Source organism: Neoarius graeffei, chromosome 15, assembly GCF_027579695.1.
Source record: "Neoarius graeffei isolate fNeoGra1 chromosome 15, fNeoGra1.pri, whole genome shotgun sequence".
In the NCBI taxonomy this organism is placed as follows: domain Eukaryota; kingdom Metazoa; phylum Chordata; class Actinopteri; order Siluriformes; family Ariidae; genus Neoarius; species Neoarius graeffei.
In genome coordinates, this window is record NC_083583.1 from 19,160,289 (window position 1) to 19,183,756 (window position 23,468).

Below are 23,468 nucleotides of genomic sequence, written 5' to 3' on the forward strand. Positions count from 1 at the left end.
TGAAAAAATGTACTAAAAAGGAAAGGATGTCTACGTCCTTTATGACTCACTTGAGTGTGAGTAAGAAGTGCCCCAGTTAATTTTAAATATACTAAGCTATAATGTTACTTAGGTATATGAAATGGAGTAAATGCTGCATGCTACTAGAAACCTGCAATAATCTGAGTGCTGAGGACATCTTCAGGGTCATGTTTTCCCTTCGGGAACATGAGACTTGTCTATTCCGAGCATTTCATCTCCTTGGCCTCGTCTTTTGCCCAGCAGCAGTAACACAAGTCATCCGATGACCTCATAGCAGGAGGAGTGCAAATACAACCGGATTTCATTTCATTCTCCCTCTACATGAACTGATAATTCAGACGAGTTTTTGCATTGTTTGTTTGTACGTCAGGAGATTGCTCATGCATTTTACCTTTTATGCCACATATTGAGATGACTACATATTAGACTATAACTTCATTTTCAAAAGACCCATAACAATGCTCATTCTTTTTCCTGACCATTTATACATTCATTTCTGTAAATGACCCGTTTGGACCTCCCCAGAGTGCTTTGTCAAACTCCAACACAAAGGGCAGTGTTTTTCTTCTTAAGTGTCCCTGTATAAATCTGTGCTCTTAGAGGAGTGTGTGCGCTCAGGGCTCTGGAAATGTCAGACAAGCTCTCAGACAGCATGCAGCTGCTTCCCAGCCCTCGCTTCTGTGTGGATTAACGATTTTTCTCCTTGCTAGAAGACAGATGATGTTCGCTGGGTCCTGCCAGATAACACACTGTTTGTTCTCTTGTTCCTTTGTTTTGGCACCAGCTTGGAAAGAAGTGTCCAGTTTTCAGGAAGTTTATGATACCCCAAATTTTATTTATCGATCATTTAGTCAAGTAAAGCTGTTTGTGAATGTTTTTATAAGGCTAAAGCAAATCGCCTGTTTCAGTAACACTGATTTTCTTCGTACGCGTGTAGTTTCATGAATGGCAATCAAGTGCAATTAAGGCACAGCTGATTGACATTTAGTGACACCCACCAACACCCAAAACTCAATAAAAACCAAAAAGCTCACAGAAAGATTAAATCGATGAAATGACAGAGCAAGTGAAAAGTGTTTGCTCTGTTGTCAGGAGATTGCAAGTTCAAATCCCGACCATGAGACAGCCGTCAATGGCAGGGAGACGAGAGTAAATTTGGCCGTACTCTCAGACTGGGAAGGATGACTCTTAGGCCCAATCCCAATTCTAATTTCTACCCCTCCCCCTTCCCCTCCCCCTTCCCCTTGGCCCTTCCCCTTGAAACTGAGCTACAAGGGATAGGGCTTGAAATTCAACCCCGACGTATTGGGATAGCCCTTCAACGATCGCATACGTCATCGCGTACCTCCGTCAGCGTTTACGTTAGCAAAACGCGACCAAATGCGTCACTGGCTGCGACCAGCCGCTACAGTCAGAGCCAGAGGCAGAACCAGAAATCTCTGCTGGCAGGGTGTGATTTGTTAACTAACACCACTGAATGGGATATCTTTGGCGCTTCGTGCACCACATCCGACAGAATGAGGTGTCAGAACACTCATGTAAACAATAAAAGCGAGAATAACAGAACAAAACGTACGCAGTCAAACAACCGAAAACAATACTCACTCCCAAAGCTTTTTAGCAGCAGCTTGGATTTCAGAAATCGCTGCTCATTCTCAGCTCAAAAGCGAATCAAGCGGCGCGTTTCCTCTGGATAACAACTTAAAACACGTAAATAATGGAGAAAATACATTTATGACAATCTTTCGCCGCGGGAACCGCCATCTTTCTGAAATCCGCATGAAATCTCGCTGAAATCCGCATGGCATTGTGGGAAATCACTCAAACCCCTTCGTTCGGAGTCAGCTCCAGGAAAATCTCCGTTTGGAGGGGTACAGAAGCCCTACCCCTTCCCCTACCCCTCCGCGTTAACTGGGATTGGGATACCCCTACCCCCTCACGTGAACGCGCAAAATGGAGGGGAAGGGCCAAGGGGTATGTCCAAGGGGTGAAATGGGATTCGGCCTTACTCTCTCCACTGTCAATCAGTCAAGACTAGCCAGCCACAGGCATCTATGAGCTCACATAGCATTTTCCTCTGAGCATGTTAAGGTTCCTGTGATGGAGCATGAGCAAAAAAGATGCATCGGATGGCTTCATGTGTCTCCAAGGAAGCACATGTTTGCCCAACCCTCCCTGATTGGTGGTAGCTGGTTGACATTTAGTGACACCCACCAACACCCAAAACTCAATAAAAACCAAAAAACTCACAGAAAGATAAAATCAATGAAATGACAGAGCAAGTGAAAAGTGTTTGCCTTGTTATCGGGAGATTGCAAGTTCAAATCCCGACCATGAGACAGCTATGCAGCAGGCGGGGAGACGAGAGTAAATTTGGCCATACTCTCAGACCTGGAAGACTCTTGCTCTCTCAGTCAGTCAAGACTAGCCAGCCACGGGCATCTGTGAGCTCACATAGCGCTTTCCTCTGAGCATGTTAAGGTGCCTGTGATGGAGCATGAGCAAAAAAGATGCATCAGGTGGCTTCATGTGTCTCCAAGGAAGCACATGTTTGCCCAACCCTCCCTGATTGGTGGTAGTTATGTGATAGGAGAGCGTTATCTCATTAGCTATTGGATAGAAATTTGTAAGACCAAACTGGCGAGGAAATGGAGGGAAATGGCGTTGTGAAAGAGTAAGAGTAGCGTGTGCTAAAATTTTCCAATAATGCAGCTCAGCCACTGTAGTGCATCAGCTGTTATAGATCCATATCAACACTTCCTCCTTTTAACGAGTGCCCTTTTTTTTTGTCTTTTTACTTTATGGATTTGTTTTTGATTGCTTTCTTTCAAGCCATTAATACAAAATGAGAAGTTTTCACTTGGTGTGTATTTGAAATAAATAACTAAATAAGCCATTTAAAGGTGTTCATGTAATCAGTGTCTAAAATATGCAGTAACTCCTCAATAATTATACAATTCGAAACCAGTCAGTCAAGGTTCACGTTAGTGAGTTCTGTAATATGTAAATTTACACAAACCCAGAAGCTGTTGTAAGATATAACGTTGTTGTTGTTGTTTTCCTGAAATAACTGGATTTTCATGAATACCACATTTCTTGTGTGAATGCTCCTGCGAAGTATTTACTGTAGATAAATCTGTCTCCATCTTGATAAATAAGACCCAGTGTGAGAGAGTTTGCAGGACCAGACTGAGTCCAGCAAGATGTTGGGAAACAGTGTTTTGTTGCTTTTGCCGTGCCTTACTGAGGCGTGAACCTGTTTATCGTAGGAGGGGGTGGGAGACTAAAGGTTCCTTCCTGGTTTTCTTCCCCAGCAATTAAGGACATTATGAGTAACTTTCAGCTCCGCATGCATGTTGACATCACTGACCCTTTTGTTTGGTCTGATCGTCGGAAGCTCTGTCCAACAATACAAGTACACATCTGGATTTTCCTGCTCTTGGCCAGATTTCATGACACTGGACTCTACTGTAAAAACATCCCAACGTTTCCAGAGCTAATACGAGGTCAGACTGAGTGGCCTCGTTAATTCCATGACATTATTACTTCACGCCTGCCAGTTCATGAAGTTTGTGCTCTCTGTGCCAAAACTGAAAGCTGAACTAATTTAGCTACAGTGTTTTACTGCAAAGGCTTATCTCATAATGAATGTGAATGTGTTTTCACGTTTAGGACAGCTTTTGTAGCTGGTATGTTGGCTGCCTTCTCTGTAACATCATCCATTTAAAGAAAGCAGACAGAAAGCAAACGTGTCTGCACTTACCTCTTACTTTTGATTCTTTTTGATCTAGTTTTGCCCCAGCTGCTCAAAACGATATGTATTTCACATAACTGGAATTCTTGCACTCTGGAGAAAGTGGATATTTTGTGTGCTTTAATAGATATCGCATACTGTGCAAGATGGTGAGAACACAGACGCAGGTGAATATTTGAGGATTTCATGTGTGATGGCTTGGTAAAAGGTGGCACGGTGGTGTAGTGGTTAGCACGGTCGCCTCACAGCAAGAAGGTCCGGGTTCGAGCCCCGTGGCCGGCGAGGGCCTTTCTGTGTGGAGTTTGCATGTTCTCCCCGTGTCTGCGTGGGTTTCCTCCGGGTGCTCCGGTTTCCCCCACAGTCCAAAGACATGCAGGTTAGGTTAACTGGTGACTCTAAATTGACCGTAGGTGTGAATGTGAGTGTGAATGGTTGTCTGTGTCTATGTGTCAGCCCTGTGATGACCTGGCGACTTGTCCAGGGTGTACCCCGCCTTTCACCCGTAGTCATCTGGGATAGGCTCCAGCTTGCCTGCGACCCTGTAGAAGGATAAAGTGGCTAGAGATAATGAGATGAGATGAGATGAGATGGCTTGGTAAAACCCTTCACATTGGGAAAATCTGACATTTTCTACTATATCAAGCTGAGAAAAAAAATGCTTTCCTGAGCGGAAGTAAATTTCTAGCATTTTAAAATCTGGTTACCTCCAAAAGTGTAACGGGAACAAATCATATTTAAAGACTCCGTTTCAATTCCATTGAAAGATGTCAACAAACTGATTGATTGTCTTAAGCAAAGGTTCTCAAATCGTTTTTTGTAGCCAGGGATATTTTACAGACGCCATCAGTACAGATTTATTTCATGCACATGATTTAAATGTGTACAGTAATATTTTGTCTATTTATTAGAGCTAGACAGCTTTTGATTTCTGAACTTTCCACCAAGAGAAACAACCGGGTCCAAGCTGACATAATTTACTTCACGATTTTATGGAATCTGAGGCATTTCAGTCCTGGGTTTGGCACGATTGGAGAATTGTGAATGCTGTTGAAAATAATTAGCAATCCGCAGTTCGCTTCAGTTGTGGTCTAAGACCGGCTGCCCAGGGGTTCAGGTTGCTCCAAAGCACAAAAAAAAGAAAAAGGAAAAAAAAATGACTCTATGACAGAGAGAACTATCGTGCAAGTAGTTTTATTTACAGTGCCACACACCATAATCTCAATCAAAAATGCAAGAAAAATGGAAAATTGTAAAAAAAAAAAAAGGTAATACATACACACACAGTGCAATATGTATTTACAAGTACATCAAGAAAAAACAAAGAATTTAACAAACCACTAATTTTAGCTCTTAGCTCTTCCAGCTACACTCTGCTACTTTATCTCCTTAATCTCCATGTTTTTCTCTCTCTACCCCAATGACTGAAACCCCCACCCTCTTTATAACAATAGGCTCCTCCCCCTTTGGACCAAAGCACAAACGCACAATTGAGCCATGGTTCTGAAGGATTTCTCATAATTGTACCCACTGTTATGAGCCCCGCTGCCAACAGGCCTAGAATAGGTCCTGAGTACAGACTCGAGTGTTTGGACCACACGAGAAATGACCCTTGTAGGCCAAATAGTGAAGCCATGTGGCCTAATGGTTAGAGAAGCAGCTTTGGGACCAAAGGGTCACCAGTTTGATTCCCTGGACCAGCAGGAATAGTTGAAATGCCCTTGAGCAAGGCACCTAACCCCCAACTGTTCCCCAGGCTGCTCTGGGTATGTTGGACGTCGTTCTGGATAAGAGTGTCTGCTAAATACTGTTAATGTAATGACTTTTTTTTTGTGCGATAGAGATTTGGATTAAACCAACTCAATTCATGTAACCAGTCAGACAGGCTAATAGCATTTATATATACACTGTGTGTGTGTGTGTATAAATACAAATTTTTTTTTACAAATTGTATTCCAACATATTTTCCCCAAACTGTTGCCACAAAGTTGGGGACACACTATTGTATAGGATGCCTTTGTATGCTGGAGCATTACAATTTCCCTTCACTGGAAGTAAGGGACCCAGGGGTCCCAGTTCCACAAAGCGAGCTCCATGCATACATGGTGTGCCAAGGTTGGAGTGGAAGAACTCCAGTGTCTTGCACAAAGCTCTGACCTCAACCCCACTAACCACCTTTGGGATGAACTGGAGTGCAGACTGGACCCTGGGTCTTTTCACTTGACATCAGTGCCTGACCTCACTAATGCTCTTCTGGCTGAATGGGTAAATCCCCACAGCCATGCTCCAAACTCTATTAGAAAGCCTTTCCAGAAGAGTGGAAGTTATTATAACAGCAAATGGGATGTTCAACAAGAACATATTGGTGTGATGTTCAGGTGTCCACCAACTTTTGGTTATAGAGTCTGTGTTAAATGGGCTGTTTTTCACAATCAGGGCCCACAATAGTCCAAAAATCAAACCTCAGGGTTTTGTGTTTCTCTGCTGGCAAAAATTACCTTTTGAGGTGGAAACGAACTGCGCAGAATTTCAGAGCTACAGGTCATATACTGGACGTGTTACTTGTAGCGAGAAGAGGCATATAGTGCATTTCTAAAACCAACCACCTTTCTCGTAGTCCAAAAGAGTAAGAGTTACAAAGTGGAAAACTGTTGAAATGTATGTGACTTTAGGTACAGATTTTCACGTCCTGTGCAGCGATGTTTGTACACGGTGGTGACAAAATCCTTGTGGTTTTCCGGAGAGGACACTTTTTGACAGACTCACATTTCAACCACATATGAAGCTCTGCTGCAAATGTGTCTCGCACCTGTTTCAAGTCCTGTTTTTTACTGTGCAACAACAGAGTATTCCGCTTCAGAAGAGACCAATATTTTCTTTAAAAATCATTTATAACCTCAGCATATGGTCAATGTTTTCTGGAGAGGACATTTTTGATGGACAAAGGATCCTGTCGGAGGCACTTGGTTTACAAACAAATATAACTCCCACGTAAATATCGTTCTATTGTGAATGACAGTACAGTATATGTCCCAAAGTAAAACCTAGTTAGTGCTAAAAAATGCAATTCTGAATTTAACCAGTCAAATCAAAGTGTAATAATTAAAGTAGAATTAAATAAAATGACCACAAGATCAAAACTGGGCCGCATTTGACTCTCACAAACGCATTTATAAGAACTTTATAAGAGACATTACTGATGTAGGTAGAGCTGGTGTGTCCCTGTAAGAGAAGGGATAAGAAACTCCAGCATATATATTTATATACACTGGACCTAGTTGCAGGAGTTAGTTGGAGTTCTTGAAAAAGACAGCCATGGTTGTGAAACAGCCAAATGCTTGATCGGTGAGTTTACAACGAGAATGGGTGGGATCACTATGATCATTAGCATCGTCCACCTCTTCACATGAGTTAAAACTTATTCGCATTGGAACTGATTTCTGTTCATAATAAAATAATCATTGATTAACTTGTGAATTCTATTCTTTTGGCTAAATTTCCCATAATTTTATTATGTGATTTCAAACCTTTGCTTATTATCACCTTTACAGCACATGTACAGTGTCTTGCAAAAGTATTCATCTCCCTTGGTGTTTGTCCTCTTTGGTCACATTACAAGCTGGAATTAAAATGGATTTTTGGGAGGTTCGCACCATTTGATTTACACAACATGCCTACAACTTTAAAGGTGCAAATTATTTTTATATCGTGACACAAACAATAATTAAAATTAAAAAACAAATCTGGAGTGTACATAGGTATTCACCCCTCCCAAAAGTCAATACTTTGTAGAGCCACCTTTTGCTGCAATTACAGCTGCAAGTCTCTTGGGGTATGTCTCTATTAGCTTTGCACATCTAGCCACTGGGATTTTTGCCCATTCCTCAAGGCAAAACTGCTTCAACTCCTTAAAGTTAAAAGGGTTGTGTTGGTGTACAGCAATCATCAAGTTATGCCACAGATTCTCAACTGGATTGAGGTCTGGGCTTTGACAAGGCCATTCCAAGACATTTAAATGTTTCTCTTTAAACCACTCCAGTGTAGCTTTAGCAGTATGTTTCGGGTCATTGTCCTGCTGGAACGTGAACCTTCGTCCCAGTCTCAAACCTCTGGCCGACTCAAACAGGTTTTCCTCCAGAATTGCCCTGTATTTAGTGCCATCCATCTTTCCTTCAGTTCTGACCAGCTTTTCTGTCCCTGAAGATGAAAAACATCCCCACAGCATGATGCTGCCACCACCATGCTTCACTATAGGAATGGTGATTTCAGGGTGTTTGGGTTTGTGCCACACATGGCATTTCCCATGATGGCCAAAAAGATACATTTTAGTCTCATTTGACCAGAGAATCTTCTTCCATGTGTTTGGGGAGTCTGCCACATGCTGTTGAGCAAACTCCAAACGTGTTTTCTTAAGCAATGGCTTTTTTTCTGTCCACTCTTCCATAAAGCCCCACTCTGTGGAGAGTACAGCTTAAAGTGGTCCTATGGACAGATACTCCCATCTCCGCTGTGGACCTTTGCAGCTCCTTCACTGTTATCTTTGGTGTCTTTTGTTGCATCTCTGATTAATGCCCTCCTTGCCCGGTCTGTGAGTTTTGGTGGGCGGCCTTCTCTTGTCAGTATTGTAGTGGTGCCATATTTAATGGTATTTAATGGTGCTTTGTGGGATATTCAAAGTTTGGGATATTTTTTTATAACCCAGCCCTGATCTATACTTCTCCACAACTTTGTCTCTGACCTGTTTGGAGGCTCCTTGGTTTTCATGTTGCTTGCTTAGTAGTGTTGCAGAGTCAGGGTCCTTCCAGAACAGGTTGATTTATACAGACATCATGTGACAGATCATATGACACTTTGATTGCACACAGGTGAATCTTAATCAGCTAATTACGTGGCTTATGAAGTGAATTGGTTGGCGCAGCTCTTATTTAGGGGTTTCATACGAAAGGGGGTGAATACCTATGCACACTCCAGATTTCTGTTTTTTCATCTTATTGTTTGTCTCATCTCATCTCATTATCTCTAGCCGCTTTATCCTGTTCTACAGGGTCGCAGGCAAGCTGGAGCCTATCCCAGCTGACTACGGGCGAAAGGCCGGGTACACCCTGGACAAGTCGCCAGGTCATCACAGGGCTGACACATAGACACAGACAACCATTCACACTCACATTCACACCTACGGTCAATTTAGAGTCACCAGTTAACCTAACCTGCATGTCTTTGGACTGTGGGGGAAACCGGAGCACCCGGAGGAAACCCATGCGGACACGGGGAGAACATGCAAACTCCACACAGAAAGGCCCTCGCCGGCCACGGGGCTCGAACCCGGACCTTCTTGCTGTGAGGCGACAGCGCTAACCACTACACCACCGCGCCGCCCCTCTTATTGTTTGTGTCACAAAAAAAAAAATCACCTTTAAAGTGGTAGGCATGTTGTGTAAAGCAAACGGTGCTAACCCCCCAAAAATCTGTTTTAATTCCAGCTTGGAATGCGACAAAACAGGACAAACACCAAGGGGGATGAATATTTTTGCAAGACACTGTATGTGCCCTTCCCTGTTTTGTCGATGACAGCATGACAAGCATTGCAGATGTTCTGACAGCTGGTATCTGATTACAAACTGAACTGACATTTCTCTAGGGCAAGAAATATCTCAGGACTCGAACAAGGCTTGACGATCGTGAAAGCACACTGAACTAGCAAAGCTTTCGGCAGTTTTTACGAATGTGTTCATCAAACTGGATCCCTACCAAACATTATCTTTGCAGGAAAGTTAAACAGGATTAGAGATGCTAAGACTAGAGGTGTCGAAGTATGTTACAGGCAGAAAAACCTAATTCGGGTCATTTGTGGCTGTTTGCTAGAATTCAACCACAGTGATATACTGTATGATGGGTTTTCCCAGGCTGCCACCCATGCCTTACTTTTAATAAAGAATACATTCTTTAGGAAAAAAAAAACAAACAGTTATCCTATAATCATTCCTAATCTTGATCTATGACGTTTTGGTCTCAGATCAAAAAGAGTTGCTGATGGGATAAGCTGATAAAGTTTTTAACGCTACCCCAGCACAATCCCTTCCCCTTATAAACGGGAAAGGGTTATCAAAGCCATCCTTTACTCTGCAGCCAGCTCTTGCTTTGATCTCCACTTCACTGTGCAGGAGTATGTGAGCTCGTGTGTGTGTGTGTGTGTGTGTGTGTGTGTGTGTGGTGAATGTGCTTGTGCATGCTTTCCCGGTGTCCTGTGGGCTGCTGCTGTGTGCCTGTGACGACCCTTTCCATTCGGTCAGATGGTGAAATCATGGTATTTAAGCTAACAGTGCTGCTTCAGCTCAAAGGGCAATCCGTGAGGACAGCACATTCATGCTGCCTTTTCATTAACCCGTGCGTGATTCTCCTGCACATGGATCTAATTTTTAACCATCCATGAAGCCAGGAATGCAGACCCTGTGCTCTTTGTTATTGTTATTAACCCATTCTAATTTTAGACCTGATATATAAAACTAGAGGCTAAAATTGTTTCCTGGTGGGGGGATGAGGAAAACTGTGAAATCTGGCCACAATATTGATGAGTGCGACGTGCTCATGCATTTCGGCTGGATGGCAGACAGTAGCACAAGTGATGCAGAGGTGGACAAAGTACCCAACTTCATTACTGAAGTCAAAGTACAGATCCCGCTGGTTAAATGTTACGCCGATACAAGTGAAAGTTGTCCGGTCAGTTTTTTACATAAGTTAAAGTACTGAAGCACTTGCTTTTAAAAATACTTAAGTATTAAAAGTACATTTTCTGTCAATGCATCGTTGTATTATTGCCACAACACTTACAAAACCTAATGCCGTTACCAAAGACAGAAATGTGAATTCATAAAATAGACGCATGCTGTGCCATCATGGTGGTTTAACGTTAAGCTAGCTAGTCAGTGAAGCTCCACCTGACACGCTAGCAAACTCTTTTCAAACTCAAAATCATATTGGGTAGCTAACACTACTAGAAAAGAAAAATTTCTACATTCTGTTTATTTGGCAAGATTATGCTAAAACATATTTCTGAAAGGGGGGTGGCACGGTGGTGTAGTGGTTAGCGCTGTCGCCTCAGAGCAAGAAGGTCTGGGTTCGAGCCGCGTGGCCGACGAGGGCCTTTCTGTGCGGAGTTTGCATGTTTTCCCCGTGTCCGCATGGGTTTCCTCCGGGTGCTCCGGTTTCCCCCACAGTCCAAAGACATGCAGGTTAGGTTAACTGGTGACTCTAAATTGAGCGTAGGTGTGAATGTGAGTGTGAATGGTTGTCTGTGTCTGTGTCGGCCCTGTGATGACCTGGCGACTTGTCCAGGGTGTACCCCGCCTCTCGCCCGTAGTCAATTGGGATAGGCTCCAGCTTGCCTGCGACCCTGTAGAACAGGAAAAAGCGGCTAGAGATGATGAGGTGAGATGAGATATTTCTGAAAGGACTTCAGATAAGTTAACGTTATTCATGTTAGCGTAACTCCGTTTTTACATGCTAACTAACAGTGTCCAAGTTAACTAGCTATGTGTGAACGTTAGCCGTGGAGAAGGCGACGGCAACTTGGAGGGCAAATCCATAGAAAGTCATTTGACTCACCAGACTGCATAGCTATTGCAGCGTTATCGCTAGCTCTAAAAGCACAGACAACTTCAATGCAAGCTTTCTCTTGGAATAAAATGTTTACATACCTCAATATGCTTCCGCAGGTTGGACGGGCAGTTTTTGAAGGCCGTGATGTGGTTCGTTTTTGGCAAACAAAGCAAACATTTAAAATGAAACGAATCTTTAATCCTTTCAGAAAACTGAAACATGGGTTCTAGGTATGGCCATGGGTGCGTGCGTTCCCCAGAAGAACCGCCTCCTTCCATTCTGCCATCAACTGATCGTGTTAAATAACGCTGCTGAGAAATCACTGAACTTGATTTTATAGTCTATGGACCCTAGTGATTACTGATCGGCTGCCTCAGTGTCACCTGCGAAAAAAACAATCATGTCTTAGAAAAAAAAGGAAAAAACATCCACTTTCAAAGCTGCTTCATAGTAACGAGGACCTTGATAAAAGTGTAGTGGAGTGAAAAGTACGATATTTGCCTTTCAAATATAGTGAAGTTAAAGTCATAAGTTTCCAAAAAAAAATACTCAAGTAAAGTACAGATACTCAGAGTACTTAAGTACAGTACTCAAGTAAATGTACTTCGTTACTGTCCACCTCTGAAGTGATGATGGTACGAATTTGGCTGACCAGTCTTGCCATATTAATAACACCACCACTAAATCCACTCAAAATAATTTAAATAGAAGGGAAATTACATTTTATCTTATAAAAACAGATCTGTAGTTCTTTTTTCATTTTCTACTCCTGCAGTAGGGCGGCACGGTGGTGTAGTGGTTTGCGCTGTCGCCTCACAGCAAGAAGGTCCTGGGTTCGAGCCCCGGGGCCAGCGAGGGCCTTTCTGTGTGGAGTTTGCATGTTCTCCCCGTGTCCGCGTGGGTTTCCTCCGGGTGCTCCGGTTTCCCCCACAGTCCAAAGACATGCAGGTTAGGCTAACTGGTGACTCTAAATTGACCGTAGATGTGAATGTGAGTGTGAATGGTTGTCTGTGTCTATGTGATGACCTGGCGACTTGTCCAGGGTGTACCCTGCCTTTCGCCCATAGTCAGCTGGGATAGGCTCCAGCTTGCCTGCGACCCTGTAGAAGGATAAAGCGGCTAGAGATAATGAGATGAGATGAGACTCCTGCAGTACGCCTTCAGAACATCATTGATATCATTGTTATCTCGATATGCTCAAAGTCTAGAGGTGTGACAATTCATTGTCAATATTCGGTTAGCTGTCAGCTTAGAAATGTAGAGCATTAAAAAACAAACAAGTTGCCTTTGTAGTCTTTATTCAGACTCCAGTCACTCTTGGACTTCCATGCAGAAATGGTTTCTGCTTCCTAAACATGTCCTGTACAGACGTAGTTGTCTCATTTGAGGAAGTCCTAGATTCAACTCGCTGACGTTTAGACACAGATTTCTTGTGAAACTTCAGTTTCACATCGATCTCGACTGTTGGATGGTGCCGCCAAATATGATTCTGCATGTTAGTGGTATTGCCATGATGAGGAAACTTAAACTCGCACAGCTTCCACAACACTTGTTTTCTGTCACGAGACAGTAAGAAATGCTGCCAAACTGGGCTTTTAAAAGCCAGTGCCTTCAGGAATTTCTAGTTGTCTGCCATGTTGTTCACAAAGCAATGCGTGATCTTGCGAGATTGCTATAGCAACTACAAACATGGCTACGCCCACGTACAGCTCCAGATACTGAATCGAATTTTTAATATCAAAATTATGCCGCTTGTCGAAATTTGTTCTGCATCTAGCGTTATCGGGATGAAATTAGTTATTGTTAGTGAATCATCAGTGAATCGTGATCCATTAAATTTTAAGTGATTTTTTTAAAAATCACGGACTGAAATGGATCGATAGATCAGGGATCGATAGTACTCACACCTCTACTATCCACATTCACTAGATATGAGCAATCGCATGCTCTGATTGGCTACTCTACTACTAGGCTACCAGCTCATATAGAGATCTTGCAGTCACGTGACCGGAAAGTACACAACCGCCATCTTGTCGGTCAAAAACACCGCTGAATACTGCTGCACTCGTGTACAGAATGGATCACTTTCAACCGACGGACTACACGGCTCATTTTTCTAATGAACAGATAACTAGATATATGTCTAAAATAAACGATCTACAGATTTGTGACCCTTATGGCTTACCGGACGGAGTTTTCACGACCGGATTTTGAACTGCCAGCGGAATACCCGGACGTGTATAATTACCTCATTAACTTTCCCTCGCTGTTCAGTGGTGAAGCACTGCGTGCTTATAAATCTCTGGACAGTTATCTCTACAGAAATTCAGGATTTGTCAGCGACTCAGATGTGGCATCTTGTAAACAAGAATCCTCATTGGATGGGTAAGTCACTTAAGTATTGAGTATAGCACTGACCAGCCGATTATAGAATAGAATAAGGTAATTCCAAATCGTCCGTGCTGTTTACATGGATCTGGCGTTGGAGAGGTAGAGGCTTGGCAGTGGAGATTTGAGTGGCTGTTTTCTGAGCTTAGTCAACAGGCCGGCTCTGCCTGCAGCCTCGCTTTTGCTTCCGCTCCCGGCTCCGCCTCCTTCGCTTTGCTTCCGATAACAATCCACGGAGACCCCGCTGGTCTCGCTATCTCGTCCGGAATGTTTTTTTTTTTTCTCGTCCGGAATGTTGTGCATGCGATGGAAATCGCTACAAACCATCATTTTCTGCTGGAAACCAATGTCTAGTAAGTCCATACGGTTGTAGTGGATATTGAAATCCGGTACAGACGAACAACACGCAAAAATACACACAAAAAACATAAAAAACGTGCACAGGTAGGGAGAGATTGTAGCCGCAGCCGTTGTAGTAGAATTGTATATAGTAGGGTTTTCCAGAAGAAAAGGTAGAAGTAAAAGCAGAAGTAGAACCAGAAGTAGAAGGCGGAATATGGCGTTTGACCGACAAGATGGCGTCTGTCACAATCTGGATCGGCTGTGACGTCACATGCTGTGCTCCATACTGTGAGTGGAGAAAAACAAAATGGCGGCACGTGTTGCTGAACCAACCAAGGACGAAATAAAAGCTTGACTTGAAAACACTCCCCCCCAATAAATAAATAAATAAATAAATAAAAACCAACAGAATATGTAATGAAAGTATTTGATGGTAAGAACATATATCTTTTTTTTATTTTCAAGAATTATTATTACAGCATTTGTCACAAATTGCTCCTGTCATTTCGCCGGTTTGTTTACATTCTAAGTGGAAACGATTTTGTCGGACGTTTTGTATAAAGTTTTTATTTATCGAATTTGCAACAAATAAAAATAAAAATGCTCTGTTTCTCAAAATCCAGGGAATGTGGATAGAATAAAAGTTATTCCACTCAATCTTGTCGTACACGGCTTATAGCCAACTTGGCGCTACGTGCCTCGTCGGCTATCAGCTCATGTACGACTCGATTTCATGGAATAACTATTAAATAGATCCTGATTGGTTCATTTTGTTTCTCACCAAAGCAGCTGGTAGAATATTAAATGTGATTAAACAACTAAATAGAGGTTATGTCTGAAGGAATTATATTTGTGTTATGTTAGCCAGTCCTGAATAAGCATTCGAAATGGTCCTGCTATATTTCAGGGAGGTTCAAACCTACACCTACACCTCTGGTCTGTGTTGCTTTTAAGTAAAAATTTCTCTTTAATCAAATTCGAATGCTGGAATGAGAGAGGTGGTGTTCGTAAAACAAGATGCACTGAAGTACACTGAATAAGATTAGAGTCTTTCAGAAGAGTGTAAATATGATCAGATTAGTGATTAGTGTGCAAAACTGGTTAATTTAACCGACTGTGACCTTCCTGAGTTATCAGCCACAGTGCAAACACCACCACACTGGATCATAACAGCACGCTGCTGCAGTGCCCAGGGATGGAATGAGACCCCCAAGGGGCGGGACCTCCAAAGCACAGCCAGTCAGAGCGATGTCAGACGCCTGCATGCTGGAATGCGGTCTGTAAGAGCTATAGCTCGCCAGTCGTTACCTCAGGAGACTTCATTTAACACCCACGCCACATGAGCTGACATGTCACACAACAGCACGAGCAGAACCTCCAGTCAGAAAGCCTGAACGCTGCTGCAGCTCCACACAGAGGAAATGACTACCGGGGATATTACACTTCATGTTTACTTCAGAGGTGTGAAGATGTTTACAGAACAAACGATGAGATAAAATGGTGGCCAAGCCAAGACAATACACAGGCTCTATAAGCCGGAGTGTCTAACAGTGTGACCGGCCGAGTGAACCTGCGCTTCTGAGGAACAAACCCAGAAATCAGCCTCACTGCAACATCTGCGGAATCAAAAGTCCTCGACAAAACCAAAACCTCAAACCAGAACCAAAGACCAAACCCTGGACTTTAACGTTGTTATTGTGTACATTTGCATTGTTTCAAATAGATTATATAACTTTTATTAGTTTATATTCTCATCTCATCTCATTATCTCTAGCCGCTTTATCCTTCTACAGGGTCGCAGGCAAGCTGGAGCCTATCCCAGCTGACTACGGGCGAAAGGCGGGGTACACCCTGGACAAGTCGCCAGGTCATCACAGGGCTGACACATAGACACAGACAACCATTCACACTCACATTCACATCTACGCTCAATTTAGAGTCACCAGTTAACCTAACCTGCATGTCTTTGGACTGTGGGGGAAACCGGAGCACCCGGAGGAAACCCACGCGGACACGGGGAGAACATGCAAACTCCACACAGAAAGGCCCTCGCCGGCCCCGGGGCTCGAACCCAGGACCTTCTTGCTGTGAGGCGACAGCGCTAACCACTACACCACCGTGCCGCCCGGGAGAAAATGTAAGGAAAAATAAAGATGCAAATGGAACGAAAGAAAGAGAGGGCATGATGGGAAGAAAGGAAAATGGGAGAAAATGTACGGAAAAATAAAGAGGCAAATTGAAAAAGAAAGGGAGAGATGGGGTGAAAGGGAAGAAAAGTGAAGAAAATGTAAGAAAAAGGCAAAGAATCAAAAAGAAAGAAAGGGAGAGGGGGGATGGGAAGGAAAGAAAGAGAAAAAAATGTGAAGAAATGGGAGAAAATGTAAGGGAAAAAACGGAGACGAAAGGAAGGAATAAAACGAGCGCTGGAGGAACGGGTTAGAATGGGAGAATAAAGAAGAAAAATGAAGAAAATGTAAGAAAAATGGAAAGAAAGAAAAAAGAAAGGGATGGGGTGAAAGGGAAGAAAAGTGGAAAAAAGAGCAAAAGAGAAAGGGATGGAGGGATGGGGTGTAAGAAAAAGTTAAAGAAACAAACGGAAATAAAGAAAGCAAGGGATGGAGAGAGGGAGGGATGTGGAAGAAAAAAAGAAAAAGAAAGATGTGAAGAAATGGGAGAAAATATAAGGGAAATATAGAGACAAATGGAAAGGAAGGAAGGAAGGAAGGAAGGAAGGAAGGAAGGAAGGAAATGACTGATGAGGAATGGGGTGGAAGGGAAGAATGTAAATAAAAATGTAAAGAAACAAATGGAATTGAAAGAAAGAAAGAGAGAGGGATGGGGTGAAAGGGAAGAAAAATGTAAAGAGAGTCAGAGTCCACCACATAAAAACTTTCATGTTTGTGCGCGTGTGTGTGTGTGTGTGTGCATGCGTGTTTCAGTGATCAAACCTGTTCTGTCTCCACCTGAGCTTTTTCCACGTTATATTTAATGAAACTCCCCACAGAGAGAACCTGAAGAGCACACAGCACGTTCTACAGGAATGTCCACATCTCCTGCAATGTGTGTATCATATATTCTCATCCCTTTCTGATATTCACACTGGTGTTATACGAGAGTTTTGTGGTTTGTGAGTGTCGTTTATTCAGAGGTGAAGTTCGGTCACGATCCTGAATCACAGCGCTGTTCTACATGATTACGCTGATGCTGTCACTCGCTCGCTTATTCCTCCTGAAAACATGCTCACTTATGGTTATGATTAAATCACGTCTCTTCAAACACTCCATTTATCAAGCAGCAGTATTTCATACCTTGTCATCTCTCCTTAGTGTGTGTGTGTGAGTGTGTGTGTTATCTGTGGAAAGTGGAGAGGCTTTGAAATGAAAGAAGAGCCTGAACTAAAAATACACATTGGAAGGGTGTGTTTGCAGCACAGAACTGAGGTGCCCTCACGCATGCAAAAAAAAAAAAAAAAGCACCTTGTCCAGTTCTTATATAAACTGCAAGGCAAACAGTATTTTTTTCTGTAAGGTCACCATAATGAGTCTCTCTCTCTCTCTCTCTCTCTCTCTCTCTCTCATATATCAGGTGTTATTATCGACAAGCAGTGTAATGGAGACTAACTTGATGGACCATGCATATGTCCGCCCTGATAGTACTGTTAGCTAATGACTAAAAATCAGATGCTGGCACTAGACACAAATATTTCACAGATCAAATTCTGTTTTTCTATCAGTAATTTCATTTCCTCTTCCTTTTTCTTACATTCTAAACATAACAAAACCCCATCATTGTTGCCAAAATACAGAGTGAAACTATCAAACACATTAATCATGATTTCTGCTCTCCCCAGATAGCCAGGGCTACGGATCCAGGGTTTAGTCCCAGCCCTCCTCCAAGAGAGCAGGAGAAGAAGGGAAGAACCTGAGAGACAGAGAGAGAGAGAGAGAGAGAGAGAGAGTCTTTATTCCCACAGAAGGCAGGACGGGAAAGATGGAGGACGAGAAGAGCCAGGCAGGGAGGATGTTTGAGACCTTCGTCCAGACGTCCACCTGTAAGTCCACCCTGCAGGCCTTTAACATCATGTGCACGTACCTGGAGCTGGATCCTCTGGAGCATGACTCCTTCTACAGCAGCCTGAAGAGCAGACTGACCTGCTGGAAGGCCAAAGCGCTGTGGAGCAAACTGGACAAGAGAGCCAGTCACAAGGAGTACAAGAAAGGCAAAGCCTGCATCGGCACAAAGGTAAGTGTGCTGAGAGAGACCCTGGATATCGCTCACTCACTCACTCACTCACTCACTCACTCACTCACTCACTCACTCACTCACTCACTCACTCACTCACTCACTCACAACTAACGTTGGACATCACAGCGAGATTAAACCTCAGGACCTGGGGAACTGCAGTCAGTGTGAGTGAAGACTAACACACCGTCTTCCTCAGGAAAAGTGCACATGAGTCCTGACACGAGTGCTCAGGATGTCTGCTCAGAAAGAAAGAAAGAAAGAAAGAAAGAAAGAAAGAAAGAAAAGGAAGAGAAAAAGTGAAGAAAGGAAAAAGAAAATGAAGAAAGTAAGTGAAGAAAGAAAGAGAATGAGAAGTAAGAGAAACATGTGAAGAGAGAGAAAGAAAGAGAATAAGAGAAGAGAAAAAGGTAAGTGAAGAACGAGAAGAAAGAAAAAGAAAATGAGAAGGAAGAGAAAAAGTGAGGAAAGGAAAAAGAAAGAAAGAGAATAAGAGAAGAGAAAGAAAAAGGTAAATGAGGAAAGGAAAAAGAGAAAATGAGAAGGAAGAGCAAAAGTAAGCGATGGAGGGAAGAAAGAGAAAGAAGATGAAAAGGAAGAGAAAAAAGTAAGTGAAGAGAGAAAGGGAATGAGAAGGAAGAGAAAAAAGTGATGGAGGGAAGAAAGAAAGAGGAAATGAGAAGGAAGCGAAGAAAGTAAGTGGAGAAAGAATGAGAAGGGAGAGCAAAAGTAAGTGATAGAGGAAAGAAAAAAGAAAGACAAAGTAAGAAAGAGAACGAGAAGGACGAGAAAAAAGTAAAGAAAGAAAGAGAAAAAAGGAAGTGGTGAAAGAGAGAAAGAAAAGGAAGGGGAAAAAAGTAAGTGAAGAGAGAAAGAAAGGGAATGATAAAGAAGAGAAAAAAGAAAGTGAAGAAAGAATGAGAAGGAAGAGAAACAAGTAAGTGAAAAATGAAGGAAAGAAACAACAAAGAAATAAGTGAAGAAAGTGTAAGAAATAAGTTGCGTGAAAGAAACAAACAAACAAAATCAAACAAATTGAAAGAAAAACAGAAATGTAAGAAAAAGTTTGAGTGGAAAGGAAACAGAAGAAGGAAACAAACTTTTTGAAATATAAGAAAAGGTTAGAGTAAAATGGAGAAGAGAAAGAAAGAAAAACAAAAAAACAAGAAAAAATCAAAGAAAGTGTTGAAATAAAGGGGGGAAATGATAGGAAAACGGAAACAGAGAGGAAAGAGAGTGAAATCTGAAGACTGAACTGAAATACTATAAAAAGCTGTTTGTTAATTTCTTGTGCATGACGTGATGGTGGCGGCACGGTGGTGTAGTGGTCAGCACTGTCGCCTCACAGCAAGAAGGTCCGGGTTCGAGCCCCGTGGCCGGCGAGGGCCTTTCTGTGTGGAGTTTGCATGTTCTCCCCGTGTCCGCGTGGGTTTCCTCCGGGTGCTCCGGTTTCCCCCACAGTCCAAAGACATGCAGGTTAGGTTAACTGGTGACTCTAAATTGACCGTAGGTGTGAATGTGAGTGTGAATGGTTGTCTGTGTCTATGTGTCAGCCCTGTGATGACCTGGCGACTTGTCCAGGGTGTACCCCGCCTTTCACCCGTAGTCAGCTGGGATAGGCTCCAGCTTGCCTGCGACCCTGTAAAACAGGATAAAGCGGCTAGAGATAATGAGATGAGATGAGATGAGATGACGTGATGGTGTGATGAACAGTGATGAAGGAATGAAGAAAATATGATAAAGTGCTTCTTGGTGTGTCATTTAGCACAACATGGAGACTCTCTTACCGAAAATATTAGAAACGTGATAAAGTCACCATGGTAAAATGGCTTGACCATTGGCAGACACGCACGCACACGGCTTCACTCAGCAGATGTGGTGATTTGAGGTGGTGTGAGTGCACACTGCTTCTTTATAAGTCTCCAGAACAATAAGGTGCTGAATGGCCCGGTGCCCGGACTCTTATTAACGTGTGTGTGAAGCGTTTCATTCCGAGATTTTAACAAGTCTCATTTGATAGCAGCCAGAAATGCCCCAGTGATGTTGATGTGAACGAGAGCAATTATGCCCTGCGTTAGAGTGTGTAATTTGCCTCACGTTGCTATAAAGCCGCTAATTATACGCAATGCTTCTTTTTCAAGCCTTTCTCGTTTTGATGAGACACAGCGCAGCATACTTTAACGACACTTTGGCACAAACACACCAGATGTGCCGTTACTGTAGAATGAATCATTATCAGTATTTATACACAACATGCGGGAGCTGGGGGTGAAACTACTCTACGTGTTCACAGCTCGAACATTTCTCTCATCTTTGTATGGAAAACTCACTGAAACTGAATCCTGCTGCGGACACACACACAGAGGAATTCACGACAGGACAATTTACACTTCATGTTTCCTTCAGAAGTGTGAAGATGTTTAGATGCTTTCAATGCCAAGACAATACACAGGCTCTGTAAGCAGAATTATAAATAGTGCAACAGGTATGGACTACACGTTAGTGTCCTTTTCAGAAAGAGTTCAGCGTCACGCCATCGTCTCCAAAATACACCAGAAATATCACTCCTGACCAAAACCCAAACAGAACTGAAGACCAAGTACTGGGTTCTTTATTTACCAGGAGTTAGGTTTATTGTAGGTTATTTTATAGTTAGGCTTATTTATATACTGTTTACATTTTCAAAACTTTAAAAAAGCAAGAGAAAAAAATTAAGTGAAAAAAATATACAGTGGGGCAAAAAAGTATTTAGTCAGTCACCAATTGTGCAAGTTCTCCCACTTAAAAAGATGAGAGAGGCCTGTAATTTTCATCATAGGTACACTTCAACTATGAGAGACAGAATGGGGGGAAAGAATACAGGAAATCACATTGTAGGATTTTTAAAGAATTTATTTGCAAATTATGGTGGAAAATAAGTATTTGGTCAATAACAAAAGTTCATCTCAATACTTTGTTATATACCCTTTGTTGGCAATGACAGAGGTCAAACGTTTTCTGTAAGTCTTCACAAGGTTTTCACACACTGTTGCTGGTATTTTGGCCCATTCCTCCATGCAGATCTCCTCTAGAGCAGCGATGTTTTGGGGCTGTCGCTGGGCAACACGGACTTTCAACTCCCTCCAAAGATTTTCTATGGGGTTGAGATCTGGAGACTGGCTAGGCCACTCCAGGACCTTGAAATGCTTCTTACGAAGCCACTCCTTCATTGCCCGGGCGGTGTGTTTGGGATCATTGTCATGCTGAAAGACCCAGCCACGTTTCATCTTCAATGCCCTTGCTGATGGAAGGAGGTTTTCACTCAAAATCTCACGATACATGGCCCCATTCATTCTTTCCTTTACACGGATCAGTCGTCCTGGTCCCTTTGCAGAAAAACAGCCCCAAAGCATGATGTTTCCACCCCCATGCTTCACAGTAGGTATGGTGTTCTTTGGATGCAACTCAGCATTCTTTCTCCTCCAAACACGACAAGTTGAGTTTTTACCAAAAAAGTTCTATTTTGGTTTCATCTGACCATATGACATTCTCCCAATCCTCTTCTGGATCATCCAAATGCTCTCTAGCAAACTTCAGACGGGCCTGGACATGTACTGGCTTAAGCAGGGGGACACGTCTGGCACTGCAGGATTTGAGTCCCTGGCGGTGTAGTGTGTTACTGATGGTAGCCTTTGTTACTTTGGTCCCAGCTCTCTGCAGGTCATTCACTAGGTCCCCCCGTGTGGTTCTGGGATTTTTGCTCACTGTTCTTGTGATCATTTTGACCCCACGGGGTGAGATCTTGCATGGAGCCCCAGATCGAGGGAGATTATCAGTGGTCTTGTATGTCTTCCATTTTCTAATAATTGCTCCCACAGTTGATTTCTTCACACCAAGCTGCTTACCTATTGCAGATTCAGTCTTCCCAGCCTGGTGCAGGTCTACAATTTTGCTTCTGGTGTCCTTTGACAGCTCTTTGGTCTTGGCCATAGTGGAATTTGGAGTGTGACTCTTTGAGGTTGTGGACAAGTGTCTTTTATACTGATAATGAGTTCAAACAGGTGCCATTAATACAGGTAACGAGTGGAGGACAGTGGAGCCTCTTAAAGAAGAAGTTACAGGTCTGTGAAAGCCAGAAATCTTGCTTGTTTGTAGGTGACCAAATACTTATTTTACCGAGGAATTTACGAATTAATTCATTAAAAATCCTACAATGTGATTTCCTGGATTCTTTCCCCCCATTCTGTCTCTCATAGTTGAAGTGTACCTATGATGAAAATTACAGGCCTCTCTCATCTTTTTAAGTGGGAGAACTTGCACAATTGGTGGCTGACTAAATACTTTTTTGCCCCACTGTACAGAGTTAAAAGGAAAAAAGAAAGAAAGCTCTGGCCATCTAACAAATTACATAAGTCTGAGTAGCGTTTTATGGTTAAACGAAGTGTCATCGAAGTGATTGGAGGGAAAGAAAGAAAGATACTACAAATAGTGTTACAAGTAGAGTGAAAAAGGAACGGAAAGAATGAAAGGAAAATTCAAACAAACAAAAGACAAAGAAAGAAAATGTAGAAGTGTATCAAAAAAGTAAATTGAAAGGCAAATAGAAAGAGTGAAGCAAAAAATGGAAGGTTGGACTAACCAAAGAAAGAAATAGATGGGCTGAAAGAATAGAAATTTATTGAAAAGGTAAATTGAAAAAGAAATGGAAAGATTGAAACAAACAAAGAGGAATGGAAGGTTGAAAGAAAGAAAGAAAGAAAGAAAGAAAGAAAGAAAGAAAGAAAGAAAGAAAGAAAATGAAGGGGTAAAAGAAAGAAAGAAAAAATTAAATAGAAAGAGAGAAATGTATTAAAAAGGTAAATTGAAAGAGAAATAGAAAGATTGAAACAAACAAAAAGGAATGGAAGGTTGGATGAAAGAGAAAGAAAAGCAAGGTCCAGAAAATGTACTGGAAAAGCAGATTGAAAGGGAAGAAGAAAGAAAGAAAGAAAGAAAGAAAGAAAGAAAGAAAGAGAATGAAGGGGTAAAAGAAAGAAAAATTAAATAGAAAGAGAGAAATGTAGGCGGCACGGTGGTGTAGTGGTTAGCGCTGTCGCCTCACAGCAAGAAGGTCCGGGTTCGAGCCCCGTGGCCGGCGAGGGCCTTTCTG

At 42.5% G+C, this 23,468-nt stretch overlaps 1 protein-coding gene across 5 annotated transcripts in view; it reads left to right on the top strand.

Moving 5' to 3' along the window:
* mical2a (microtubule associated monooxygenase, calponin and LIM domain containing 2a) overlaps positions 1-23,468 on the top strand; it is a 138,443-nt gene that overhangs the window by 9,202 nt on the left and 105,773 nt on the right. For all 5 annotated transcript variants that reach the window (XM_060940960.1, XM_060940956.1, XM_060940958.1 and 2 more), the window contains exon 2: positions 17,949-18,340. In XM_060940960.1, coding sequence (XP_060796943.1) covers positions 18,089-18,340 — 252 coding nt within the window. In that variant the 5' untranslated portion in view covers positions 17,949-18,088. The remainder of the gene's footprint in view (positions 1-17,948; positions 18,341-23,468) is intronic.